The sequence below is a fragment of the Corvus hawaiiensis genome, chromosome 1 (genome assembly GCF_020740725.1).
Source record: "Corvus hawaiiensis isolate bCorHaw1 chromosome 1, bCorHaw1.pri.cur, whole genome shotgun sequence".
In the NCBI taxonomy this organism is placed as follows: Eukaryota; Metazoa; Chordata; class Aves; order Passeriformes; family Corvidae; genus Corvus; species Corvus hawaiiensis.
In genome coordinates this window covers 70,591,128-70,619,098 of record NC_063213.1, presented here as the reverse complement: position 1 = coordinate 70,619,098, position 27,971 = coordinate 70,591,128, and the positions used below count along the sequence as shown (strand labels likewise).

The 27,971-nt window shown below is 38.4% G+C and overlaps 1 protein-coding gene across 2 annotated transcripts in view; it reads left to right on the top strand.

Annotated features, from left to right (window-relative positions):
• GMDS (GDP-mannose 4,6-dehydratase) overlaps positions 1–27,971 on the top strand; it is a 412,789-nt gene that overhangs the window by 148,283 nt on the left and 236,535 nt on the right. For both annotated transcript variants that reach the window (XM_048310367.1, XM_048310358.1), the window contains exons 5-6: positions 6,422–6,614; positions 7,543–7,647. In XM_048310367.1, the coding sequence (XP_048166324.1) occupies positions 6,422–6,614; positions 7,543–7,647 (298 nt within the window). The remainder of the gene's footprint in view (positions 1–6,421; positions 6,615–7,542; positions 7,648–27,971) is intronic.

The following is a 27,971-nucleotide window of genomic DNA, read 5'->3' as shown; positions in this document are numbered from 1 at the left end:
AGCCTCTCTGCACAACCTGTTTCAGTGTGAGACCACCCATGTTGTGAACTCTTTTTTTGCCCTAATATCTAATTGTAATTTCACATGTTCCAGCTTGTGTCCATTTCCTTTTGACCTGTCTCTGGGCAACTCCCTTTTAATCCAGTCTGTTAAATTCTCTTGATTCACTACAGTAGCTATGTAATGAGCAGAAGAATAAACAATTTGCAAATTACCTCTACTGGAGATCTGTTCCAAACACACCTTTGAATCCAATGGTAAAGACAACTGTGCAAGATGCAGGAGACTGTTTTATTAAAATGGAGATGGATATTCCAAATTAAGGATTGTAGCATCAGAATTTTGAAAATAGTTGGCAGCTGGTGGTTCTTCTCTTAGCTGGTCACACATAAACCAGCAGGCTGCTTTAGAGGCAAAGTGAACATGATGACCTTGAGAGTTCAATTTACAACTGCACCTGCAGTTTGCCAGGGAGGAATCACTTGCTGAAGAAACTGAATAATGAATCCAACTTCAACCCCTTCTGATAGGGGGCAGGTAAATATGAAACTTTACCTACTCATGGGAGTATTTCTCCATGCTTATTCTCTGCTTTGGGTTAATTTTATTTTTTCTCCTTTTCCCCCAACAAAAAGCAAGTAGTAGTTTTTGCTCCTAAGAGGGATAAATGGAACCTGTTTTAATAATGCCAAGGTAGTTCTCTTTAAAGATTATTTCAGCAGGTTTGCATCAAGAACTTAAAATTTATCAGGAGGAGAGTTGTAAGGAAGACTTACCCAAGACAAACCATGAGAAACTGCCATGTGAACATACGCTGTGGAGTATGTTAGGAGGCCTTTTAATCCTGATCATTGAGTGTTTCAGCTGCACAAAGGAAGTTTTTATAGAACCTGAAGATCATCAAGGATCATTTCAAATCCCCAAACAGCACACAGGTAATTTTTGTGCTTTGGTTTGGGCCTCCACAGTTAGAGGTGAAGGCGACATGCTGGGCCACTGGTGTCAAAGCCAAGCTTTTAACCGCTTCAAGAAGTCTCTGCAGTCACACAGCCTGCAGTACATAGTGTGACAGAGCCACTGTGGAACCCCACCATAGGACCAAAATGTAAGCACTGGTAGAGAAGTAGAAGAATAAGCACTGGTTTTGTCAACTGCACTGCTTATTCCTTTGTATCACAAGTAGCTTGAAAATCCAAGTTACCCAAGCTCTCTTGCTGCAGCAATATTGTGCATGAAACATAAATTTTAAGAAACAATGTTGACTTCTGCTTCCACTTATAAAATCTCTTCTTTGCTAAATCTCCACTTGTAATCATGTTGTTCAAATACTCCAATTTTATACAGATCACTTTATTTTTTTCTGTCTTGCTAATGAGAGAACAGGGAAATAAATAGGAAAAAAGATAAATCTACAAAAGGCATATTCATTTTATCCGAAATTTCAGTCATTACGTTTTCATCTGTTTCTGTTTAGCTAAGAAATTGAATAAGGCTTTCAGATACCAAGAGTATTGCTTAGTAATAAGCAGTTCAGAACTATTGAATTGATTATTTTTCTGTATAGCAAAATCTATAATTGTTTGGGGGATTTTGTATCTTTCAACTAGTTTTTTTATTGAGTCAGAGGGCAAGCATTCATTATGAGTTAAGAGGTTGGGGCAAAAGAGGAATTATCATATTCTCTTAGAGGGTTACCTGACATTTTCTTTCCCATCCGCTTAACACATCTCAGCTCCCCCAGATTCTTTATATTTCCTAAAACCCCTAGGATTTTTTTTCGGTGTGTTAGGACTTTACAGGAATGCTTGGCACATAGTCTGTATTAGATTTAGCAACTGGAATCTTATGCTTTACATGCCTGTTCCTAGGGATTGAGCAGCTTGTTTACTGAAATGATGTAAGTGATCCCAGTGGTTTTTATTGGCATTGGAAGCTGCACTGAATATTCAAAGCAAACAGAATTGATTTTAAAGAATGCAGAAAAGTAACCACTGTGAAATTTGTGAGACTTGGAACATTTCTGAGCAGTTTTTCTGCTTTGTGATTTGCTTTTTAGGTGTAAACCTTTCTCAGTGACCTGATACACATATGTTCTCCTTTGATAAACCTAAAGAATCTACCATAGGTTTTTTCAAAAGAGAAATGATGCTTAAATTGATGTTAGAGTTAGGTTAGCCACCTCTCATTTTACAGTGAAAGAATAATAATTTACATTTATATTATCCTGTTTCCTCCTGGGGCTTCACATAACCTTCCTTCTTGTAACACCAGCCTTCCAGAGATCCCATCTTCTGAAACTGAGAAGACTGTAAGGAAGAGATGAAATTTCAAATCATTATTTATATTCCTTCGGTAGCGCACTGAACCATATTCTGCTAGCATATGCTTTTTTTTTTTTGATTGAAAACTTATAGTTAATAAGATCACAGCTTGTCTGTTAGATTCTTCAGAATGACAAAGCAGAGATGAAGAGTCTCATAAAGCCAAAACTGTGTGCACTAAATTGATAACTTTCAGAATATCGCCATTGCTGACAACAACACATTGGTCAGAAGCAAGTATTATTAAGTCTACAGTCTTGTATATAGTGTTGATAGACGTGATAGGAATGTGGTCTTGTGGAGGATAAGACCCATATGTTTTCATTTAGATAATTTTCAGTAAGCTTTTAAATCTTGTTAAAGACCTTGCTAAGCTTGGTTTTGAATGATCAGTTGGGAAACATCATATTTAAAACATTGCTCTATTAAATTCAGATCTCTTGTAGAGATTGAATCTGTGATTATAAAGAGAAATAAATGGGAGGGGGGAACACAAGAGTTCAAATTCAAGAGGTAGAAACCAGTTCACAAAACTCATTCTGATCGTAGCCACATGAAAGAAGAGGTATAATGTGGTACAGTGTATTCATATTGTGTCCTGTGCTTGCAGAAGTTTCAGAAACCGAAAACTTGGAACTTGAAGTACTTTTGTCAAGTGTCTCCTTATTTTTCTTTTTCCACTTTTAATGACACACTTATCACTACCCACTGAATGGAATAAATAGATATATCTGAAAAATATACTTTTATAGTGTCTCCAGAGGTCAGCAATGACAACTTCAAAAGCATGTTGTACATGGGAAGTGAGTGTCAAGGTCACTCAGACTCGTGCGTTCCAAGAAGACAATTTCTGTTTTGTTGGTATGTCATGATTTCCCTTTGGCACAATATCTGTCCAAAGAGGGCAAAGAAGTATTGGATCCATACTCTTCAATACTCTTTGAGAAAACTTTCAGATTTAAAGTTTCTGCCAGGTAAAGAAGCTTCTTTTCCAGTCATTGCAAAAACTCCATGTTTCCTTGAAAACAAGTTGTATTTGCAGGTCTTGCTTTACATGGTTGAGAGTAACAGATAGTTTTGGATTTTTGGGGAAAGAATGGAGCATCTATCTTAGCTAAATTAAGAGATGGGTGTGTAAGTAGTTTCTCCAAAGCATGATCAAGAGAATCTCTGTTAGGTTTTCTGCTCTGACCCACTGCTGTCTTTATTGGTGTACAGGAAGACAGTTTTCCTAATTCAGGCACTCAAGAAAGTTGTCATAAATTAGGCAGTATGAAAACTTTCATCTGTAGGTATTAGCTAAGCTCTTTTTCCCGCTGAATAAATGTTTAATCTTTGTTAAACTATGACTTGGTTTTAGCCTTTATACACCTACCTTTACAATAATATCCATGAAGTTTTTACTCTTTCAAGTAGTCCCACTGAGCTCAGTGAAGATTATTTGTAAGAGTAACGTCTATTGAATCAGATTCTATATTTGGTTTCCATAACTCAGTCCTTTGTTTTTGTATTATGCATGCATGTTGTTCTCTCTTGCACATCCCTCTTAATGAAGTCCCTGCTTTTGGTTTTTTTTAATTTCTTTTTTTTTTTTAACTCCAGTCTTGCTGCTAGTCTTGCACAAAATAATGTGTATAAGGAGAGGGGAATTATGTCGTAAGGGATAAGTTATCACCTTTTCCTGCTCTGCCCTGATTTATTTGTAACTACTTAATTGATCTAGTGTTTTATAAAACCCTTTTACATTTTTAACTTTGAATTAGAATCAAATTAAAATTTGGGTTGCTTTTATCTGTATTTGCAATGTTACTGCCCCTACATTCCACAGAGTCTCTTAACAGTCCAGAATTTTTAGTGTTGGATGTTCTAGTGGATAAAACAATTTTAAAAATTGTCCTGAATGCCGTTTTTGTCTAACCTGCACTCCAAAATGAAATGGATTTAGTGGTCTGAGTCCCGACCCTGTTGAACAGCAGGCTGCATTACAAAACAGACACAAAACTGGTGGTTTCTGCTTGGGGACATTCAGACCCAGTCATCATGGGGCCGCAATTACCTCACACCCCAGGGAGTGTTTTCTGAAGGTGAAGACTGAGGTCATTCATCAGGCAATAGGGAAAACCATCTCTTGTGAAACTGGTCTCTACACCAGCCAGAGAGAGTTCCCAGTGCTGCTGCTGTGGCCTCATTGCTCCCTCTGGTTAAGAGGTTTTATGATCTGGGATCTCCTAGACTGCCTGTTACTTTGTAGTAGAATATGGAAGCAATGATTTGCATTTCAGGGTGATGTTTTTAGCAGGTTATTTGTTGGAAACAATACCTTAATATAGGTAAATTCCTGGTTCTGCTACAGTTAATGTGTTTTGCCTTTCATTGAAGAGCTGGGACATATGGTTAATACACCAACTTATGTTTGTTAGTACATTATTGACTGTACTATCTACTCATTAAGATGCTTTCCTGAGGGTTACTCTGACACTGAAGTTGAGAGGCCTTAAGTGGCTGTCATCTTCATGCCAAATGGATTAAAACAAAAAATGCACAGCCCTTCTTGGTAGATGAGTGCTCAATTTCAGCTGGGTCATACCAGGTTAACAAGACAAAGTATCGGGTTTCCTTTTGTGGTTTTTTTTCTCTTTTGGTGGAAAAAAAAGAAAAAGTAATGTTTTGTTTTGTTCATATCTTTACCTATTTCAGGTCAGAACTTTGTGTGAACCTTTTTATTTTGGAGCACAGTAATTTAGATCATTTCATACCTGTATTAAATTAACCATAAGTGAAAATTCAAATTAATCAAAACTTTTTTTTCCATCTGCTGTGTAAATAAGCCTTAAACCTCTAGTGGTTACTGAATAGGGAAAGTGGCTTAACAGGAGAAATGAATACAGGGCTATCAGTCCGAATCAGCCAGAGGGGACACAGAATAATTCTTTGGGTCAGGGCCATGAAGGAGACTGCTCTAAAAGCCCATTCACCTTTACTTTTTATAACACTGGCAGCATAAACAGGGAACATTTTTTCAAAAACTGTCATAAGCAAAATCCCTGGGTTGGAGAGAGGATGTAAAAGGAATGAGGAACGTGCCCCTGGGATAGGCACTGGTGGGAAAAAATTCTTCAGGGTCCAGGAACTTTGCTGGAACATCCAAAAAAACAGTCTGTACCACCAAACAAAGAGTGAGCTCCCTTTCTGAGCATGTTTTCTCCTGTCTGCAGATTGGTGTGGTCACAACAGACCTCTTTTCCCAGTTTTTTGGGTTTTTTCTTCTGTAACTGCAAAGAAAAAAATTAATATATTTTTGAAACACTCTGAAAGCTTAGACTTGAGCACTGATTCTGGCATAGACCACAAGACAAGCTCATTATAAAGATAACTACAAATACTGGAGTGGGGAGAGAAAAAGGGATCTTGGCCCACCAGTGGGCATGAGTTTATTATGATACTTTGAAGAATGTGTCATCTGAAGATTTAAGTTTTCTTTTGGATACCTCCACCCTTTTCCATCACACTTCATGATGCCCCTAAGCTCCGTGCAAAAGCCACAGCTCTGCTACACCTTGGTCAGGTGGTGTTGGGAACCTCATCTGATAGCAAGTATTTCCACTCTTCTCTGAACTTTGATGTCTGTTTAAATTGCAAAACCTTGGACCTTGTTTAAGGTTTGGGTGTTGGGGGGGCAGGGTATATACATGTTGTACTGCTGTAGTGCTCTCTGTCCTATTACTTTTTAAAAATATATTTTGGGCAATTATAACCAAATTCAAGTGTGTCAAAGATATTGAGCCCAAGTGAGTGTTGCGGAAATTGGCAGTTGTGGAAATGAGAGAGTGCCCGATAATGTTCCCACCATGGCAGGCTTACCCCTTACTTCACGTGGGAAAATAATCCCAGGGAGCACCACTCTTTTGGTTTGGCTATTTATGGAACTGCTTATTTATTCTTAGAAATCCTTTGAGGGTACTTTTGTAAACTGAGCATCTACTCTGTACAGAAGTGTCTAGATGGTCTGTGGCAAGTGATGTATTGCTTTGGTTGTACATGATCACAGCATGTTCTGGTTCCCCTAGTAAAATTGGTGGGTTTTTATTTCTTTCCCCAAGATTTCTTTCGACCTAGCAGAATATACTGCTGACGTTGATGGGGTTGGCACCCTACGGCTCCTAGATGCTATTAAGACCTGTGGCCTTATCAACTCTGTGAAGTTTTACCAAGCCTCCACCAGTGAACTTTTTGGAAAAGTGCAAGAAATCCCGCAAAAGGAGACCACCCCTTTTTACCCAAGATCGCCTTACGGTGAGGAGCACTAATGGTGTGTGTGTAGTGTTTGTCTGTCTGTTCTCCCTGCTCATGTCTCAGGGCTGAAGTCATTTGGGTGTGAGATTAGAATGATGATAGAGCTAAAGTGACTAGACATGTCGAGAGGCATACCTTTATGAATTACTATATAAAAAGTATTTGCTGCCATTGCCTGGGGGTTGGAAATTAGCATCTCACTTCACAAGACCTTGTTCATTCAGCTCAGAGGTGAAGGGCTCTTGAAGAAGGGGGGGGGGAGTAGGGTTACTCTTCCTTCACAAAGGGTTGTGAGGTACTGCTGAAGTGATAAGGTTTCATATTTTTTGTTGCCTAAATGAAAAACTCCCAAGAGCTCTCCTCTTCCTTCATGAATTTGTGTGAAATTTGAAACACTTATTAAAGCAATGAGCATGGAGGACCTTGGTGATAAAGTTTCAAATCAATTTGATTGTTAAGGCACCAGATTTTCACTTTTATTTCTCCAAAGTAATTTTGGTTTTGTTTTGGTTTTGGGTTTTTTTTTAATTTACAGAGGTCACTACAGTGGCATATTTCACACGCTCTGACTGTGTTAATTATATTGTGAAATAAAAAACCACTGTGCTTTGTGTTTTTGTGAAATAAAAAAACAACTTCTTATGCACACTTATGAGTGTGCATAAGAAAACAAGTAGGAAAGTGCCCTGATGTTTCCTAGCCAGTTCAGAGGCTGCAAGAATATGAGTATTTTCCCATTCAGCTGCTGTTTATTGGGCTGAACTTTTCTTCTATATAAAATTTGACACATATAGGGAGCTAATCAAATGCTAAAGCACTCTGCTGTTGAAATGTGGACTTCACCCTGCATGTGACAGAGACTTGTGTGTGTCTGAACTGTGTATGAGCCAAGCATTTATATAATAACGCTTCAAAATTATTTTTACAGGGGCAGCCAAATTGTATGCCTACTGGATTGTGGTGAACTTCAGAGAAGCCTACAATCTCTTTGCTGTGAATGGCATCCTCTTCAATCATGAGAGCCCCAGGAGAGGTTAGAAAATCCACACGAAACCATTTTCAACTTTGCGTATATCTGATCAGAGAAATGGAACAATGCATCCACAGGTTTCATTTAAACTTGCCAGAATTCTGGAGGGAAGGTGTCATGACTTGTAGCCTATTCATGGCATTTAATGCAGCCCTCCTGGCAGCCTCAGAACTCAAGAACAGCAGCTTTCCCTTTCGAGCATTGTATTCCATTTCGTAGCTCACAAACGTTGAAGGGAAATTTGTGTACCTAACTTTGTGTCCCTCTTGTTAATAAGTAAAGACTAAAATGTTAAAATGGCACACTAAAAAAGGCAGGTTTTCTAAACATTTATTTGGGCAACTACATCACAGATGCAATTTCAAGTGGGGCATACTCAAGATTTTAATTTGTGTATAAATGTCAAATTGAGAGGCAGAAATATAGATGCTCTAAGTTGATGAGACTAATTAGTACAGCCTGGTGTATTTTGAAAAAGAATTTGAATTATGGCCCATACTGTTTTACAAGATGGCTTTTAACACATGGCTTTAAAATGCCTTTCAGTTTAATCCTTAATAGCAATGCAGCTTAAATTCCACTTAATCATCCCTTTTCCGCTTGCAGTACTTTATGAACAATTAATGCTGGTATTTAGTTTGAGTAAGAGTCCATGGTTGATTAGAAGTCTCTTTTACGATGACAGTTTTCCTCTGCCCTTTAAGTACTCTGACTGTAGAAAACACTCTAAAATTAAACTTTAAATTGACACAGAAAACTGGATTCTCAGTGCAGAAGCCTTTTATTGTGGTCTGTTTCTAAATGAAAAATAAATTCAAGTTTTACAGGAATGCAATTATATAAATTATAGCCTGGAACAAAATATAAGAATTTTAATCACACTAATATAATACTTATATAAAACAGACTATAATTCAAACTCTGCTTAAAATGGAAAAAAAAAAAAAAAAAAGACGAGAAAAAAGGAGTCCATGTCAATAGGATTTAAATATTAATTTCAGTCTTTGGGAGTCAACAGCTGTGAAACCTCATCATACAGTGGGTAGGCAGCATTTACAGTAATTGGTGGTAGAAGCTGGTGTATCATTTCACTGGAGCAAATGAAGCACAAGTTCAAAATTAAAGGAGAATCATATCCACTAGATTGTTTCATTTAGAAGCCCTAACTCTTTGCTTTCTATTAAAGAGTTTATTGAGATGTATTCATAGTGTGCTGTAAACCAGTGTTCAAATTACTGAGTTATCACTGTGCAATCAAAACATTCTGACCATTGTAAAAAATGAAGGAATAGGCAATAAAAAATATTAGCTTGGCATGATTTCTAATAACTCTAAGGAGCTACAAGATGAGATGAAAATTTCATAAACACATTTACTATTTCAGCTGCTCTTCCATAGACTCATGCCATTTTGAAGGAGGAAAACTTCAGTACTCATTGCTGTTTTGATCCTTCTGATGTTTGTTCCTGCTTTAACATTACTGCAATAGGGTTTCCAATCTGAAGTCTCTTTTCAACACATTTAACTCCCCCATGAAGAACCCAAGTCTGTGCTTTAAAGTTTCAGGCTGTACTTTTCATTGTGTATGTGTGTGCTGGGTGCAGTTTTAGGTCTTTTATGCCATGAACAGGAATCTTGTCCTAGAAATGTTTCCAGTTGTTTGCCTTAGCAGGAGTACTTGCCATGAAAGCAGCTGTAACCACAGACCAGTTCCATTTGCATAGTGTGTATATGGGAAAAGGTCTGGAAAACTATACCGATAAGAAAACAAAATAAAAGTAGTTTTGAGATTGCTTCTTGATATCCATTCATCACTTTCCTAATATTTTTGAAGATTGGAAAGGCACTTCGGGAGGAAAAGAGGATTTAACTGGGATTTCGAACTCCCATGTAAAGCTGGTAATATCCATGGAAGTTTGAAAAAGCTTTATGATTTAGCCACTTTTTATACTAATTTCAAAGATTAGGAATACCTAAATAAATAAATACACATTTTCTTCCAGTGCTAGATACCACTCTTTCAGTTGGTTTAGGGTTACACTGAATGGATCAAATATAACATCCCATTGTTGGTGGTATTATTTGCATCTTGTCCACACAAAATCTAATGCTCAGGAATCAGAGAAGAGCAGAAGACTGCAGAAGTGCCCCTTGCTGAGGTGCAGAATTGATCAGTCCTGGTGGACAGAGCATATCTGAATTTTTAGTCATACTTTTGAAAATTTCTGTGAATTTCTTACAGAAAATGTATTTGTAGGAAAAAACTGTGAAGAGACAAACTCTAGTATTCCTTGTGGTCAGAGACCCATGAAATACACTACACTGGAAGGCAATCGTAAAGATGAACAATGCATTTTTCATACCTTGGAGCCTGTATTTTGGGCTGTGATCAAATATAGAAGTATTTGTATTTGAAGTATGAGTACTCATGTTGAAGGATGGTGAATTGCAGTTGTCTGCTGAGCTGGTCACTGATGTTGAATTGAACAAACAACTGTAAAGAGTTGGCTTCATGATCTGTACTGTAAATAAGTGTTCGGGGTCGCTCAAAAAACCACCCCCAAAGGTATTAGCAAAAATGGGTTTAATATGAATTTATAAAAATGTGACTTAACAAAGTTTGATGGCAAGGTTCACTCTATTACTTACTACGTGGATGAAACATACAAAGGAAAACTGAGTTAGAATCAATTTAGAATGATTTGCACAGAGACTGAAAGCGCTAAACTGTAAAGGAGATCCGTTGAGTCATGAGGTTTCTAAACTCCTGATGCAGCTTAGGTGCAGCTAGTTCCAATCTTAGTCTCAGAGCTTTACAATTATTTATGTCTAAAGAAATTAATTCTTTCATTTATTCATTAGTATTAATTTACCGTGCTATCAACAACTTACTGAGCATCTGTTGTGAATAAGGGGTCTGTGATACCTCAGTCTCAGGTAAGGAATCTTAAACCTAGAAGTGAATCCCAGATCAAGGGGAGAGGCACTGCAAAGCAGTCCACTTGCAATTTAGAGAGGACTGAAACTGCATTTATCCAAAGATTTGTTTTTTAGTAGAAAGGTCTCTCTGGCTCAAGGAGTAACTTTGAGAGTTGTCCTAACGCAAGGGGAGATCACTGCCATACAGCCATGCTGCCTTGCAGGGAGAGCTCAAAGAAGGCTTATTTAGGCGGTCATATTTATGGGATAAAGTGGTTGGCTTGTAGCTGAATTACATGTGATGGGAAAGGAAAGGTATGTGTGTGAACCTTTGGACCTTCAACTTTCTTTGTTTCTCAATAACTGAGTCTTGGAAAAACCACCCACTATTCATGTGTTCCAAGCATCAGTGCACCCTGGGTTACTCTGCCCCTTTGTGGGTTTCCTGGAGGTCTTGGCCCAGCTCAGGTGTTTATGTCCTTTGGAGCCTGTACCAAACTATTGCTGGTTTGGATAAGGGGGTCTAGTGCATCTGCCACAACTCCTCTTTATATGGCATTACCATATTGTAGTGCTGGGGCAGCACTGCCCGAGCCTAGTGAAAATGAGAACTGTCTAATCTCAAGAGCTGCTTCCCTATAAAAGGAGTTCAGGAATCTGCACCTCTTCTTTCTGAATGCCAATTCTTCTTCTGAGCCTTTCCAGCTTAAACTCAGAAAGGAGCACCAGTAGTTAATCTCATGTAGCCTGTATAGTAATAGGGAAGTCTGCACAGAGTTCATGAGGGTAAAGAGTGCTTAAGTCTAGTATGAAAGGTTTCGTATTTCTCAAAATTACAAAGGCTTGAGAGAAGTGCTGGCTTTGGGAACATTTGGTTTTCTACTTTTATCTTGCTCTATAAGAGAAAGACAGTAACAGGAGTAGTTCTAAGATGCGACGCCATAGTGTAAAGCTGAGCACTTAAGTTCACTGGTGGGCTTCCTTTTAAGTATGATGTTTCATGTTCTGACAATCAGAGTGACTTTACAAAAACACCAGTGATAAATTCTAGGTTGGCTGAACCCACTGCCTGAACCTTTTATCTTAATTTGGGAATAGTACAGCATTATTAAATTGTAAAAGTACTTGGGTCTATACTCAAGAGATACATGTGTATGTAACAGCAGAAAAATTTTCTAAAATTTCATATGAGCTAAAATTAGTGGCTATGTTAGACTAATCTTAATAAAATATACATCTACTTTAAGCCTTTCTGTAGTACTTTCCTTTCTATTATTTTCTTTCTATTATACATATGGCCTCTCATTTGATTTCCCTTTCATTTCACTTAGTCACTTTTACAGTTTTGTAAGATGAAATAGTCACTTTTTGACCAGTACATACTTTTCAGCTCACATAAATCAACACAGCTGCACTGAAGTGAGCAGGGTCGTGTTGATTTATGCCAGCTGAGGGTCTGGCATAGTACTTCCAGTAATGGTCTGGTAATGTAAGATAAGCATGGCTTGCTTCCTTTGGGAAAAAGACCTGTATTAGCAGTATACTTTGCTAAAGCTAATTTCTTCAGTTACTTTCATCCATTTTATCCAGGTATAGCTCAAGAGTTTCCTGATTTATGGTCATGCCAAGGTGAATGGGATCTTCCATTTCTGAAGCTTGTTTATTGTCTATGTATGACACGAGCTGAAAAGCAATATGCTCTACAGTAGCTACAAGGCAGTCTCTGTATTCAAAAATGAACAAACAAAAGAAAACCTAAAAAATTTTTCCAGAATGATGTGTGTTTTTTTCCCCTCCCCTCCCACAACATTATGGGATGCTGAATGGGGGAGGTGGCAACCATCAAGTTGCTGGTGGTAGTTGGAGATGGCTCCCAGTATTATCAGTGTGGAAATGTTTGCCCTATAGCAGTATTGGAAAGATAATGCTGTTCAGTGAGATGATGGTTTTGACAGTGGAAGAGTGAGGCAATTAGCAAGTCTAGTTTTCAGGAAAGCTGGGGCTTGATCCAAACCTTTTTTACTTCATTGGAAAGATTCCTGTTCTTTTGTTGGGCTCTGGATCTCACTAATACCTCCTTTTCTGAGTGGGAAAGCAAACTACTTGTTGACAGTGTCATTTGTTTCATCCCAGACAAGCCCTTACTGTTTTCTCTCTTCAGTTCTGTGTAAGAAGTTGTCTCAGGTTTACAAGATGCGCCTTTGGATGTCTGAGATAACTTTCTGATTTGGTTAACCACTTCATTGCTTGCCTCATCTGATCTTAATCTGCCAGGATGTACAAACATGTACAGCATGTTTCCTGACACAATGCAACAGAAGTTTTGTTTGGTTTTTGTTGGGTATTTTTTTTTTCCCCCTAAGTAATACTTTGCCTCCATACATGACATCATTGTGTAGATCATTCAGTAGGGAATTTTTGTGTGTCTGATACCAACTCTAGTAAAGCAGTTGTCATCAGACCATTGCTGTATAGCCAGAGGGAAAGGATACAACTGCTCATTTCTGTGATCTCTTTCAGCCAGGGTGGAAATGGCTAGGTGTTAGGTTGCAGGCTGAGTGTTGTCAAAGTACATGTAGTAAGACTAAAATGAAAAGAAATCATATCTTAAACAGAATGGGGAGTGTTCTTTCCTTTTATTGTGCATCTGGATCTCAGGTTTGCAAGGGAGAAGGGGGTAGGAGTTTCCCCTACTCACTGTAAATAGGTGTGTGTCTTTTGATTTTATGGTTTTTGTAGTTACCTTTTTTTTTAATCAGCTTTTAGTCTCTCTTTTACCTCTATTTCATAAAGAAGGCAGAAGCAGATGGTGACATCTGCTACTGACTTTCACAAGAAATCCGTGCAATCCCTTCTGTAACAGCTGCTCGTCTGCATCTACTATACAGAGATGTAGTCAACATCTGCAGATTTCCCTTTCTCATGTCTGTGGTTGAGGAGACTAATTGGTAATCTCCTAAGACACTTTCTGTGCAAGAGAAGCTTGGTCAACCTAGTACCACAGGAAATACTAAGGGCATTTCCTGTTGCTTTTTTGGTAAGTTGAGGCCTGTGAAAGACATTAAGTGTGTAAAATTTTCAGTGCAGAGCTAGATCTCCTTAATTTATTACAAGATTTCCAAACCCATGAGTATATCTAAATAGGAAAAGTCAGCAGAGTATTGCTTGTGGCTCTCTTACTCATTCCCGGGTGAGAAGAGTCCAGGCTGGCTGGTGTCATCAAGGATCATCTGCCTTGAACATTGAAAACTTGATGGAAAGGTACCATGGCCAATGTAAAAGGACTTACTCAGACATTTATGTGCTATAGAGCAGCCAAGATCATTTCATGCTTTTCAGTTTGCGTGTTTCAACAGAGAAAGCATGCAGTGTCCTGAAGACATGCATTCTTACTGGCTTTTTCTCCCTGCTGCGAGACTGATCCTGCTAACTGATCCATGCAGGTGTTCCCTTATCTACACATGCAGTCAGACATCACTGGGGATAAATGTGGGCATTAGGGACTACTTGCACAAATAGATTTGCAGCAATATTGACTGTAATTATAGAAAATTGCCAGGTAATACCTTTCTTCTGTTTTACCTAAGTATACGTGTTTTCCCCTTGAAAAAGATCTGCTGCTACAAAATAAGTAAATTCAGTTAATTGTGATGATGTTGAACCTGCTACTGACCAATTAATACAGATCAGAGCACATCACAAAATGTGGAGATTTTTTGTTTGGTTATTATGTTGCTAATAAGCCATATTAACCATATCTTTCTAGCGATCCTTTCCCAGTGCTTGCCAATACTGAGATATGAAGGCAGTGTGAGCACACCAAAATATGAGTGGGTTTCCCTTCATGAGCTTGTGTTTTAAAAGCGGTACCAGACATCTGAAATAAGAACTGAAGAGTGAGACCATTTCTGCCTGCCCCTAGTTTTGGGCATCCAGGTAATCCAGGTCAGTGCCATGGAACTTGTCACGTATGGGAATGAAACTACCATGTAAGTGAACTGAATCGGAATATAAAAAGATATTTTTCTAAAGCGAGTCATTGATGAAGTAAGATATTGTGTTGAACAGTCTGACTACTGAAATCTTTTCGATTCAGTCTTTGCAACAATAGTTAGTGGTAATCTTTACCATCTCTTTTCCTTTTCAGTCTCAAAGTAGCCCTGATTCTTCACTTCTCTATCTGATGTACTTTTCTGAGGTCTATCATCAGTTTATCTAAGTAGTTATGGATATAGCTTGTACAAAAACTTCTTGCCTGTGGGTTTAGATTTTTTGGAACAGCTGCATTCACAACTCAGATCTCTCCTTGAGCAAATTATTATCTTATCAGAAGCATCTTTTCATCATTAAATCATATGCTCTCTTGTGGCTTATACTGCATTGAGAAGAAAGTATATTACAAGTTTTGCTATCTTCCATGATTGATTGCAACTGTTTTTTAGTCTAAAAAAAAAAAAAAAAGGGGGCAGAGTATCCCCACAATTTACAAAATGTCAAACCTATTAAATTTAGAAAATGTTACCAAGTAATTCTTAACATTCCTCAAGTTATATTAGCAGATATCAGTGTTACTTTCGTAAACTAAAATTCGCAGACTTTTTTTCTCTAATTAAATATCAACTGAAAACTTTGAAATAAAGTGCTGTGGAATTTGTGAAAGTCAGTGATGGGAAATGGAGTGGCAGAGTATGTGTCTCACCTGTAGTGTTCTTATGTCTTCATTAATGCACAAACTTGTAGCAGCATTTTTAGAAATAAGGTGTTTTATGTGCCTATTCCCCTATTTTTTCCCTTTTTTACATTTATTTCTCCCCAGTCAAAGGACAATGGAAAATGTGACCATTGTGCTCTTCTTGTATATGTATAAATGAGAACATGAACTGAAATACAAGCAAGAATTGTGAGATTTACACCTTGCATTTTACAAACTATCTTAAAGTGAATGCAGAGTTTGCAGAAGGTCGCAAGAGCAGAACTGGTTTCAGCCAAAAGTCCATTTAGATGACTTACCCCATTGCCTTTGCTGGAACGTTGGGGGAGAGTATAGGAGATAGTATTGATACAGTGTGGTCATCTCAGACCCCAGTAGCTGATGGGTAAGAGACCATGCATGAAAGATGCACCCCAGTTCACTGCTTTTCCAGTCCAAGCTGCTGCATGTGAGATCCACCACTTCAGCTGGGGAATAACACCTCCTTTGAATGCATGGTTAAGTCATTGTTCAGTGGTACCCAGAGCCTAGGAGAAGCGAGCATACTGCAGGATACAGTTTTTCCCAGATGTGAGGACTCAGCGATGGCCAACCTCTTCTGTATTTCTTGCTTCTGTCAAGAAATTCCTTGAGCCATTTTTGCTTGCAGTTGCATCTGCATGATTATTTTTTTTTGTTGTGTTCAATTAAATGTCATTGTATTCTGAAACAGAGGCAAGAAATGAAAAAAATTCACACAAAGAGCACAGGTCCCCTCATTATTGCAAGAGATGTTGCATAAATGAATCTATCTTACATTGTTGATATTTTACAAGTAATGAATGTTTAATATTTTAGTCATTGTTGCCGTATTAATGATTTCTTGAACTTCTGAAGACCTGTGTCTTACTATGATTAAAATTCTGTCAAATATATGCATTTCTCATGTGATACACTAGTGTACTGCTTTGTCTTCTTCCTGTTATGTACTCCAACATCAGTGTTCCCCTGAGACTGTGAAGGAAAAACCATTAGAAATTGCTTACCACTCATCTTCAGGGTCCTGGGGTATTACTGCAAAGATGTTAAGTATGTTACTCTGTAGACCTTATTCCCCAGCCTTCAAATTTTGGGCATCGTCTACCAGGTGCAGAAACATGAAAGCCTGGTCATACTGACAGCTTGTAGGTGTGGAGCGACTGCCAGACTTAGCTGGGCCATCTTAGTATCTGAAACATTTTCTCAGCAGTGTGCATCCTGTTTTCCCTAAAACAGCTTTCTGAAAGGTTGACAATTCCCTCTACTTAGTCATGCATAATTTAAAAAAAACCAGAAGTAAATCTATTGAAAGTGCATGTTGTTTCAGAAAGTTATTTGAAATTAGCCCACTGAGACATTTCAGATACGGGAAACTGGAGGGACTCTAATTCACAATAAAACAGTTCCACCATTAGTGGTTCAAAAAATACTGCAGAAGAAAATGCCAACTGATTATTCCAGTTACCAGGTTACCAGGTAAGCTGGTTACCAACCGATTATTCAAGTTACCAGGATTCGTTAAAAACAAATAAGTGAGAAATGCAATGTGATTGGATGTCACCTCTGATAAGATTCATCATGCAGTGGGATTTTACAACAATTGTAGGAAGGTAAGCTGCTTTATCTGAGAGAAGGTTAGTGCATTTGGTCAGAGCTTGGTTTGAACTTAGGAACAGTTTTCTTTTCTCTGTCTTGATTTCACTAAGTGAAACTGGGAACACACATTTTTAAATACAGTTCCCAGAAATGTGTTTAAAAATAAGAAGCAAAACCACACAGACAAACATTACATGTGCAGGTAGTTTGATTTCAGACCATCACATGCATTATGTACTTTCTGGAAATGCACAAAAGTTTTACATTTATAATATAAGTTTTGCATTTATATCCTGTTGTCACTGAAATAGCTGAAAATCCCAACAGCTGGCAGACTGCTGATTTGTTCCAGTTTTATTCATCTAATTGCAAGTATTTTTGAGCAGATTTTAACCTCTGTTACAAGGAGTTTTAGCAGTGTATATACTGTCAGCTACACGTGTTTCCCACACTATTGATGTTTGCACACCTTGCCAACCGTGTTAAAATATTTCCTTTTCAAGGATTTGCCTTTCTTAGGCTCTTAAAATTTAATTATGTTCTACTTAATTGTTAGGCAATGATTGGCAAATGAAAGCTATGGCCCAAAGCATTGTAATTAAACCAGATACCCCATGCTATTTAGATGTTGCAATATCAGTTGCATATTTTGATCTGTATTGTATCTCACCCCTATAGAATGATAGCTGTTAAGACAGAGTCTTAGCAGGTTTCCCGTGAAACCCTTCAGGGTTGCTCTTTGGTACAGGAAAACAAATGAAACCCAAGCCAACAGAGAGAATACAGTATCATGTTTTCTCTGCTTTCTCTGAGTTTTTTGCCCTAGGACATGTGAGTTTGAGAACTACTGCTATAGAAGTGTTGCAGGAATACAGATGGATTTTTATTTTTGAAGTCAAGGCCTTGATTTCATGCCATTATAAGTGAAGTGACTTATAAGTAGTTAAGAATTATCCAGAAAAGCAACTCAGACCTTCAGGGGTTTTTTTGCATCCTTTTTTTTTCTTCTCATTTATATTACAATCTTTACATTAAAAGAGATTTAAGATGTTTATTCATTGCATCAATATCTGTCAATAGGTGGATTAAAAGTATTTGCAAAACTTTACAAAATCTTATAGTAATCCCAGGTGTAGGCAGTGGAAGTCTGGAAAAATCTAGAACTCATTTTGGATTTAAGAAAAATGAAGAAGACATGAAAAAAACATCAGTAACACTCAAAAATATTTTACGTTCCACTTCTTTTTTAAAAATTTTGAAACAGTTGCTTTTTAAAGTTATAAATCTTCTTTGTGCTTTCTTGCTGACACCTTCCTCTTCCCAGCCCCACCTCATGCCCATATTCTGAGTCACTGGTAGGCATGTGTGCATCCATTAGGGATACTCATGTTGTGTCGTACACTCTGTGCTCTCACACTGAGTTTCTATATGCTACAGACTGTAAAAATTACCACCAAAATGTTTTGCTACCATTTTTGCCCTGCTTCAAGATTAATGGAGACACTGTGAACTTCCCAAGCTCAAGAAAAGTTCTTCAACTTCCCAAATTTTATTTAATGCTTGAAAACGGAGTAAATTGGAAATTATCCATGGTCTTAAAAACTTTGTTGGTTTGGGATGGCACCGGTATTATACTTCATTTTAAACATTTATACTGAAGTGCCATTGAATGTAGTGTGAAGATCAGCCCTGTGACCACAACAGGCGTCATGCAAATACTCCTTTTTTATTCCCATGCTGTTTGTTTCCATAAGTATTGCATGTATCTGCCATTGAAAATCAGACCAGTAGTTGCCAATTTTAACATGTGTTTTGCAGCAGGGATGTGCCTTCCTCTTCTCAAGTCCTGACCCTTCAGGGAAAATGGGGGAATGGGATGGACTGGTGCTCATGCTCTGTTGGGGTAAAGCATCTGCAACTCATGTGTTATGGACAAACCTCTCCCCTCTGTATGGTCTAAAACTAGACAGTGGATGTACTTCTACTTTTCTGAATAGCTGCCCTGTGCCCTGGGCCATAACCTGTCCAGATGTGCTGCACCTGCCAGGTAGTGATTTTAATCATCTGAATTTTGGTGAAAATTGTATGTGATGTTCGAGATTTGCACAAGAATAAGTTTAAAAAAAAAGAGGGTAACATATATACAATTGTTTTATTTTTAGCATATTTCACGGTCCCTGCAGATTTTGCAATATTTAGGAAAAGCAGAGCAAGATTGGTGTAACAGTAACTCAGGCTGGGAACTTGAAAGCTTGGCTTCATGTAACAGCAGTTAGCAAATGCTACCTTTGCTACCTAGTTCTGAAAGTGCTCGTGTTACTAAAGAACTGGCAACAGTTTTTGTCGTGCTGGTGAATCCAAGATCTATTGCCAAAATGGTGTCAGAAAAGTGGCCGGTGAATAACAGGTCATTATTAAATCTTTGCTATGTCTCATGATGATGCTTTTCTTGAGAAAAGCATCATAATCTTAAATTGCACTTAAAGAAGCTCTTTGTTTTGAAATCATGGGATGAAGCAATTCTGGGTTTGATTTCATTAGTGAGCTGCAGTTATTGCACAACTCTGGTCTACTTGCAAGTAAGTTAAGTGTCTCCTGTCACTTTGGTTCTACAGGTTCGTTGTGGGTTTGGTGGTGTGGTGATATCATCTGGTTTACCATCACATTTATAGACAGTGATAACCAGGCATCAACACCCATGAAGAAACCCACAGAGTCATCAGGGAATGTTCATTCATTTTTTCCAAAATTATGCATGTGTGTGAGTATGTGGATGATGCTTGAAGATGGCTGCCTGTAAGTGAAAGTCTGATGGAAGAATTTGTGTGGTCAGTAAAATTTTCTGTAAAAGGATAAATCAGAATTGTCCTAACTGATAATGTACATGAGGGTTCAGTCAAACTCAGGTGTAGTTTCTACTGGTTAAGATCAGAGAATTTAATATTTAATACAAAAGGCTTGGGATTGACTAAAAAAAATCTGAAAGATTTAACAGTTTTTAAAATATGCTTTTCCTTGAGACTACCAAAATGCAAAAAATTGGAACATTAATTCTCAATGGATTAACAGAAATGCCTCTTATTTTTCTGTAGCCTGTCAGGAAAGAAATACTTATGCAGCCAAAAGATGCAGTAAGTTGTTTTTTTAATAAAATCTCAGTTGCTTTTATCTGATTTTCAAAGCTGCTGTTTAGTGGCAAGACCATTCTGATTTTTCACAGCCCTGGGAGTCTTACATATTTTAAAGATACCTCACAGAGAGCTTTCAAGACATAAACAAAATAGTTTTAAGAGGGCCTTATTCTCTACTTCTAAAGGAGAACTTCTCAACTATGTAGTGATGTAGACAGCAGCTACCTTGAAATGTTAGTTTAGCCTCATTTCCATTTTACTCTACAATAATGTTTGTGGGAGACACTGCTAAGATTAATATAATCAATTTAAAAAATGAAAGAAAAATTGTTTTTCCTGTACCCAATTGTGTTTCCTGGACTTGTGATGTTTGAAAAATAACAATAACTAAAAAAAACCTAAGTAAAACAGCATGAAAATTTCTTAGTTCAGCTCTGATTTTTCTTAAACTCTGACAAGTCAGTTCAATTTGGACAGGACAATAATTATTTATCTGCACTGGTATTTCTGAATTAGTTCAAGCTGAAAAATGCAAAATTTTTAAATGTAAATTTAAGTGATTAGGGAACTTCCTCTGAAAATTCTCTGTTAATTATTCTGATCCAATAATCAGGTATTTTCTTCTTGGTTCAGTTCTTCATTAAGGTAAACAAAGAATTTGGTTCAGGTAACAGCTGTGGTTCAGTTACCATTTTATGTGGAAATAATCTGTATTGATTTGGTATTGGACTGAAGCAGTTTGGAGAGAGCTTGTGTTTGTGTCTGGCTCTACATGACTTTGTGCCATTGAGGAGATCAAGGAAACGTGGGTTAAAAAGAAATAAAGGGGAATGATATAAAATCTGAATTTTGAATCTACATTTTTATAACCTTACAATATAAAATGAGTAATGAGAGTGCTTTGTCATGAATCAAATACTGTTTACTGAATTCCACTGAAACTCTTAAGAATAACTTAAAAATTTAACTTTATTTTTGTAAGCCAGTATGTCTATAGTCCTGGCTACTTTTAAATTCCTCAGCAAATATTTTTGTCATGTTTAAGTTTATTATTTCTGTATAACTACTCAGAATTTGATTATTTTTTGTTTTTCAGGAACTTGTTTTGGGTTCTCTTTTAAATTGGTAGGGAGATTAGGGGACGCTAGTGGTTTCTTTAGCAACCTCTTCTGGACTGTGCAGAAAAGTTACAAAGAAGCAAGTTTTTTTCTGACATGCTAAATTGTAACTATTTTAAAAGAAACCACTGGGTTGAGTGTTTAAAGATTTAGTATAATTTTATTCATTTGTACTTTCAAAGTGTGGATTAGTATTAATCAATATGTCGGATTTTAGCTGCATTAGGCATCTGCACAGTTGTGATGCTCAGCAGCTCAAGAGATGGTGTTGCAGAGTTTATTCCATTCCCTTTTCCAGAATGGTCCCATGACCACTGCTAGTGCTGTGCATGGGCACAGGAAGAACAAAAGCCAAAGTGGGCAGAGCCGTGCCACAGAGACTGCAAAAGGACATCATGTCCCCTTTTTGTTAGAGAGTCCTTTCTGAAACCCCACCTGAACGCCAGTCCTGCATGTTAATTCACATCTCTGTCCTTCAGGCTCAGTTTTGCTTGTTCTTGACTCTGTGGGCTTTCCTCTGAGGAGGAAAGTTCCTGCTTCCACAGGTGACTTGGATAAAACTTAATGAGAATATCACTTACCCTTGGCTCATTGTTTCTTTATGTTCCTTCCATGGGAGATCACATTAAATCTGTTGTTATTGACTTGCCAGTCACATGACATCAGACAAATTTGCAGCTGCTTAAATTTGAATTTAAATAGCTCTGGAAAAGATGGGGGTTCTCTCTCAGATGAAATAACATATGTCCAAGAAAATCATAAATAAGCTGTTGGGGATTTTTTAGTAGATCTATCTCATATCATAATAATTACCGAAGTGTTTACTCACAGGTGCAAAATACTTAGAGAGTCTCCTTAATCTCCAATTATTGTTGCCCTCTCATCTTGACCTCTCTTGAAGTGTTTTATAAACAATTTATAGAAAAAATGAAGTATTAGAAACAGTTATTATAGAGCAGGCAAAGTTATTTGCTTTCTTTGAGTGAAGGGATATAATTTATAAAGGACTGATTACACTCATCTGTTTTCTGGGTAGCCTGTAGGTTTACTTTACCATGGCAAGGCAGAATAACAGAGAAATTGTGTCATGGGAGCCCAGTAAGATATTGTAGCAGTAGGAAATCCACTTACCTTGTTTTACAGCCATTTGTCTGGTCCGTTGTTTCTGTCAGATGATCATTTGAATCAAAAGGATTTAAAGAGATTTTCTTCCTCTGCAGTAATGGGAACAACAGAGACTTTTATGCTGCAGGACATTCCTACTAGGTCTTTCCTCCTCTAGCATGGCTACCTGCCAGTCCTTGTTATTATTGAGAGTTGCTTCATTTAGTACATTTTATAAAGTGCCTCTGCCCAGCTTCACGGCTGTCACTGAGGTTATGAGTCAAGAAGGAGAGGGAGAGCAGGAGCTCTGATTCAGCAGGGCTTAGCAGCAGAGACATTAAAACTGGGAGTGTTAGTGGGTAGCTTATTACTTCAAACCTACTCTTTTTCAAGATACGTGTTCGAATCAAGAGAAAAATACAGTGGAAAGCATGTTTAATCTCTTTGCCTTACTCATTTTGCCACATTGCTCCTGTCTTGCTTACTAACCAGAGGTTGGTGTCGAGGTTATTTGATTCCAGCTCTCAGAAAGAAGGGCCCTGTCTTGGAGGGAGCAGCCTAAGGGTTTCAGAAGCTCCCTCTGTAAGTCTGCAAGGCATTCCCACCTCTGCTGTGCACTTCTGTCAAGCAGGGATCAAATGAGATGTGAGGGTCCTGGAATCATCAAAACAACAGAGCCTGTTGGCTCCAACACAGCTGGAACTGGGAAAAAGATGCCTGTTTCTCTTTTCTTACATGGCTTTTTTCTGTCTCTTTCCCTATCTCCCTGTGAGGCAGACAGAGTGGAGGCAGTAGAGCAGCAGGGAAGAAGAAAGGGTGACAGCAATTGTCTATTCCACAACAGAGGACAATTTTGCAGTGTCCCTTTGCAGTTAGAAGAACATTTGTCAGCCCTGATGTCTGCCAACCGTAGTTCTGCAGCCCCTGGAGAAGCTTATCTTATTGAAGTGCCTTTTTTTCCCTAAACAGATAGAAGACACTGTCACTTCCAAGATCAGTATTTGAGTGAAGAAATAGGGCAGGATGTTGTTGTAGACACATATATAGAATTACATCTTTATTTCTAGTGCTTCTGGCAGAAGCAGGGAGGTTGAGGGAGAGAGATACATTAATAACAGGTGGTTGTTGTCAGCATGATAAGACTCAAAAAATCTACAGTACTCTGTAGCCTACAGTAATGTTCTTGCAGGTCCAATACCCCTAAAAATATACCTTGGCAGTTCTAGGACACTTCTGAAATATTCCTTAGCTTTTAGAGACATCATTTTGAAAGTCAGTAAGTCTGTGTGTAAACATTTGATATTTAATCACTGGAAGGTTTGGGGGCCCTTATTCAGAACAGTGTGGTCAGAGGAAATCAGAGTTTGAGTGCTGATTCTTCATCTGCTGCATCTGGAGCCTAGTGGGGGTGCTCTGGGGAACAAATGTAAATTTGGCTTTGGCTCAAGGGAGGTCCCCTGTCATGAGATGACATATGAAGGTTATGCACAAGAGTACCAAACCCTCACACTCCCATACTGTGCAGCATTTCACAGCCAGGAGATAAACAGACTGTAGCTGCTTTAAAATATAACTAAATATAGCTAAATAACAGTTTTTTCTCTGTTTATCTCTGTTTGCTGGGCTATTATCCCTTTTTTTACTCCTGCCTTGAGTCATATCCCAGGTTGGTATGTCCTGCAATTGGGTGTGATAGTTTCTGCCAGATTTCACTTGTACCTGAAATGCTGGGCACTGTAAACTTTGTTTTAAAACTTTCATGAGTAATTGCCAAAAGGTCGTAGCTACAGTGTCCCAAACAAATGCACGTTATGAATGGTCCTCTTTTTTAGCCTGCTTTTCCTTTAAATATGCCTGTTGGGTTTTGAGTACCTGCAGTTAAATGGTGTTGCTTTTGGCAGGGCTTGGTGAGCAAATGAGGCATAATCTCTCTGATCTCAGTAGTCTGGTCAGTCAGCCATGACATTCTCAGTGTCTTTTCTTTCTACACCCTGTCTGAACAGAGCCATAGCCCAGGCAGCTCTCAGTGGGGTTGCCAAAGATTACCATGCGCAGTGAAGCAGCAGATGGCAGGACAGTGGAAAATATGCAGTCCCAATCCCTGGGTTCACGTGGGGTTCAGGGTTAAATTTCAGTGATTTCCCTCTCTGCTGCTCAAGCCCGTTGATAAACTGCCCTTTGAGAGACGAACTCTGTAGTGTGCTTTGGGAAACTATTTAAAGTTCAGTTTTGTCCAGTTTTGGAAGCGTGTTCTAGACTGAAGCAGAAAATTCTGTAGCATTCTGTGGCTATAGCTGTTAGAGTCTTCCTCACCTTAGTGTGGGCATAAAAAGTGAGGTACATATGAATACATCCTGAAAACTATGAAAGAAGGGTAAAAGGGGCTTTGAAAATTTGATTAGCTCATAAATTGTGTAATAACCAAATGAGGGGTGCCTCCACAAACTTAAACTTGTGCCTTTGTGTTTTGATAAAGCCCTTATTTGCACTTCTGGTTTTTCTCCCCACAGGCTCCCTCTTCCTTATTCCTTGCATGGGATGCAGAGCTCTTACGGGAATGACTAGATGTTCAGTCTTGGGGTGGGGGAGGTGGAATGGTGGGCAGAGAACAAGAAAAACATTCTTTTACAGCAGATTTATTTATCTATTGAGTAAAAAAAAGTCTTTTTTGACTCTTCCAGGGTCCTTCCATCTCATTGTTTCACAAATATCAAGATACTTAACTTATTCAAATTCTCATAAAATTTTGGAATTTTATCTCCTTTGGGATGGGGAGTGGAATTAAGGCATGAAAAACCTAAAAAGGTCTGCATTTCTTGATTGATTAGTTCATGTTCAGAATAAAACTCTCATCTGTTTCCACCTTAGGGCTTGGTAACAAGCACATAGAGGAATATACACCAGTGACTAAATGAGAACCTGGATTTAAGTGACTTTCTGAGCACCCTTTCAGAATTTGCACAAGAAGCAGGCTTTTGTTCATTTTCCTATAACAGCATTAATCAGATGGAACTGTGAATCTACCATTTCTTTCTCTGAAGTTCTTTACCTTTGGTTAGCTTCAGGCTCCATAGGGCCCTTGCCTACTTCATTCCTTACAAGACAGCAATTTTTGCTCTCAGAGTAAGTCTGTTCTCTGGACCAGGGACAATCCTATTAGGAAAAAGATTACAGTATGAAATCTAGAAGTGTTCTGTAAAACCGTATCATTGTGCATTCGGAAACAACACTGAAACACATAATCCTAACTTTGGGTGCTAGAATTTACGGCTTTGTCCTGAGTACGTACAGAGTGTGTGTATGTGCATTTGTGTTTTTCTGCACAGCTACCTATGGGGATATTAAAATGATGTGAAAGGTCCCACTAAAAATACAAAGCCAGGAAATTCAGAATTGGGCTAACTTTCTGTCCTGGTTTCACCCCATTGTGTTCAAGTATTGTAGACATCTCAGAACAGCGGGTGATCTGACTGCCTCTTCTGTTGCTAGAGGAAATATAAACTAACTTAAATGGGAAATATCACAAAAACAGGATAACAATGAATTTCAGGAGTCCACAAAGGAAGAACTGTTCTTAAAAATACTGTTATTAAAACAGTAGTGAGCATGACAAGCTGAATGGTGGTAAGTGAACATATTATCTAGACACTCTTTTTTTGCAGTTCAATCACTTTCCAAATGTTTTGTTTCATATTTTCTTGTGCAAAACTTCTGTGGTGATTGAACTTGTCAATGGTGGTATGTTTAAGTTTGGCTTCTTCTTTGTAAATTTAAGTAATCTGACTTCAGTGAAACTGCACCAATTTATCGTGCCAGAAAGCTGAGTTCTCTGTTTATAGCTGCATATTAATTTTTATTATTAATTACACTAGAGAAACTCTATTCCCACAGAGAAAGAATTTAGGAGTGGGATTCAGTTTCAGTGGCAACATTAGTAAAAAGGAATATTCATTGAAACTTGTGTACATTTCAAAAAGCTTTTAGAATTTTACTCACCGGTTGTGTTCAAAATGTTTTCTGGTTAAATAAGGGTCCATTTCTTTTTTCATTGCCTTATTCATTTTAGAGTGAAAATTAGCAACATGCCCAGGCTTTGTCCCAGAGGAGAGTTCACTCTCAGCAATGGTTTTTATGCAACCTCCTGTCATACCCTTTCTGCCTGTGGGAGAGCTGCCGCTCTGTCTGGTGGCATTTCCAGTTCGGAGCTTGGGTGTGGAAGCCGTAGCACCCTTGCTTAACTTCAGGGTCCTCTGAGAGTGATCATATCCTGTGCTGCAGTAAGGACACAGCTTTTATGGGAAATTTAAGCAACCAGCAGTAACTACAGCTAGGTGAAATAATGTTTTTATTGGCTTTCTGAGTAGAGGAGGTCAACATAGCTAGACCAAACATGGCCAAGTCCTTTGGACCAGAAGGGACATGCCGTCTTTGTTGGCTTGCGGTCTTCCCAGTGCACTGTCATCTTGTCTCTGCCTTTTCACCCCATTATCTTCTTAAACTGTTAGGACTTGGGGGCTTACTTTAGGGTTGGGTTATCCCTCTGCTCCTGCTTCACACAATCAATTGAAGCTTTTTTTACTGGGGTCTGTTGTTAAGACACTACATTTCAGGGTTGTTACTTTGGTTTTATCCAAAATAATGACTTCCAGGGTTGTCCTGTTCTGTCTTTAGCAAAACCACTTGTCCCTATACAGAAGCAGAGCTTGGGAAATGGGGACAGCAGGGACAGGGAGAGTAGGCTGGGAGCACCATGAGCTGATCTTATACCCTGGGTTGCACACCAGCTTGACTGCATGCCACAGCACACACGGTGGAGATTTTTTTTTTGGCTCTTACGTCTGAACCATGTGTTTACTTGATTGGTCTGTTGTGAGTCCAAAAGGGTGTCTGTAGCTGGAAGATTTCATCCTTGCACTTGTAACTGTAGGCCTGTGCAAGTGATGATCTGTACATTGACTTGTTGGGATTATCAGTGGTGTTGGAGATGTATTTCTCACCTCATCCTAGCTGAGAATCCAACTATTCATAGTGTGGAAGATGGAAGGAAATGTAGCACCTTGCATTTTATGTACCTCGTACTAGAAAAAAATGTGCCTCCTGTATTTGCAGAAGCTGAGATTTTTTTTTTGCTTCCCTCCAGTTCTCACTGGCCCTCACCTTGTTACTTCTCAATCTGCTCTTTCCCTTCAGCTGCTTCCAGCTCCCTGAAAAAATGATTCAGCTGTGTTTCAGGACCCCCTCTTGGTGATTCCAGGACTCCTGTAGCAAAAAGTGGTTTAGTAAAATCGAAACACATTTACCAAATGATGTATTGAGGGCCTAAAGGGTGCCTCGAGGACTACCACTGCCTCAAAGCTAACCAGAAGAAAGTCCTAGGAGAAAAACAGTTGAGCAACAAAGCTCCAAAGGGAGGCACATGGATTAGGAACATCTTGAGTTATACTGTATAAGTGTCAAACCCGTCTAGCACTGCTTTATTAGTTTGTGTGGGAGGCAGAGTTTCAAATAAGCTACTTGGCTGTGGCCAGACCATTTCTCTCGCTCCAAGAAAATACATCAGCACTGACTCAGCAAATTTGCTGCTGTGACTGGTTTCAAGGCTGGCTCTTGTTACAGTCTTTAACCTCCAGTAAAAGTAAAGGAAAATTCTTTTTCCCCCTGACTTGAAGTGAAATGATACGTTTTATACTCAAAAAATTTGCACAGTAAAAGTTAGCACAATTATGGGTG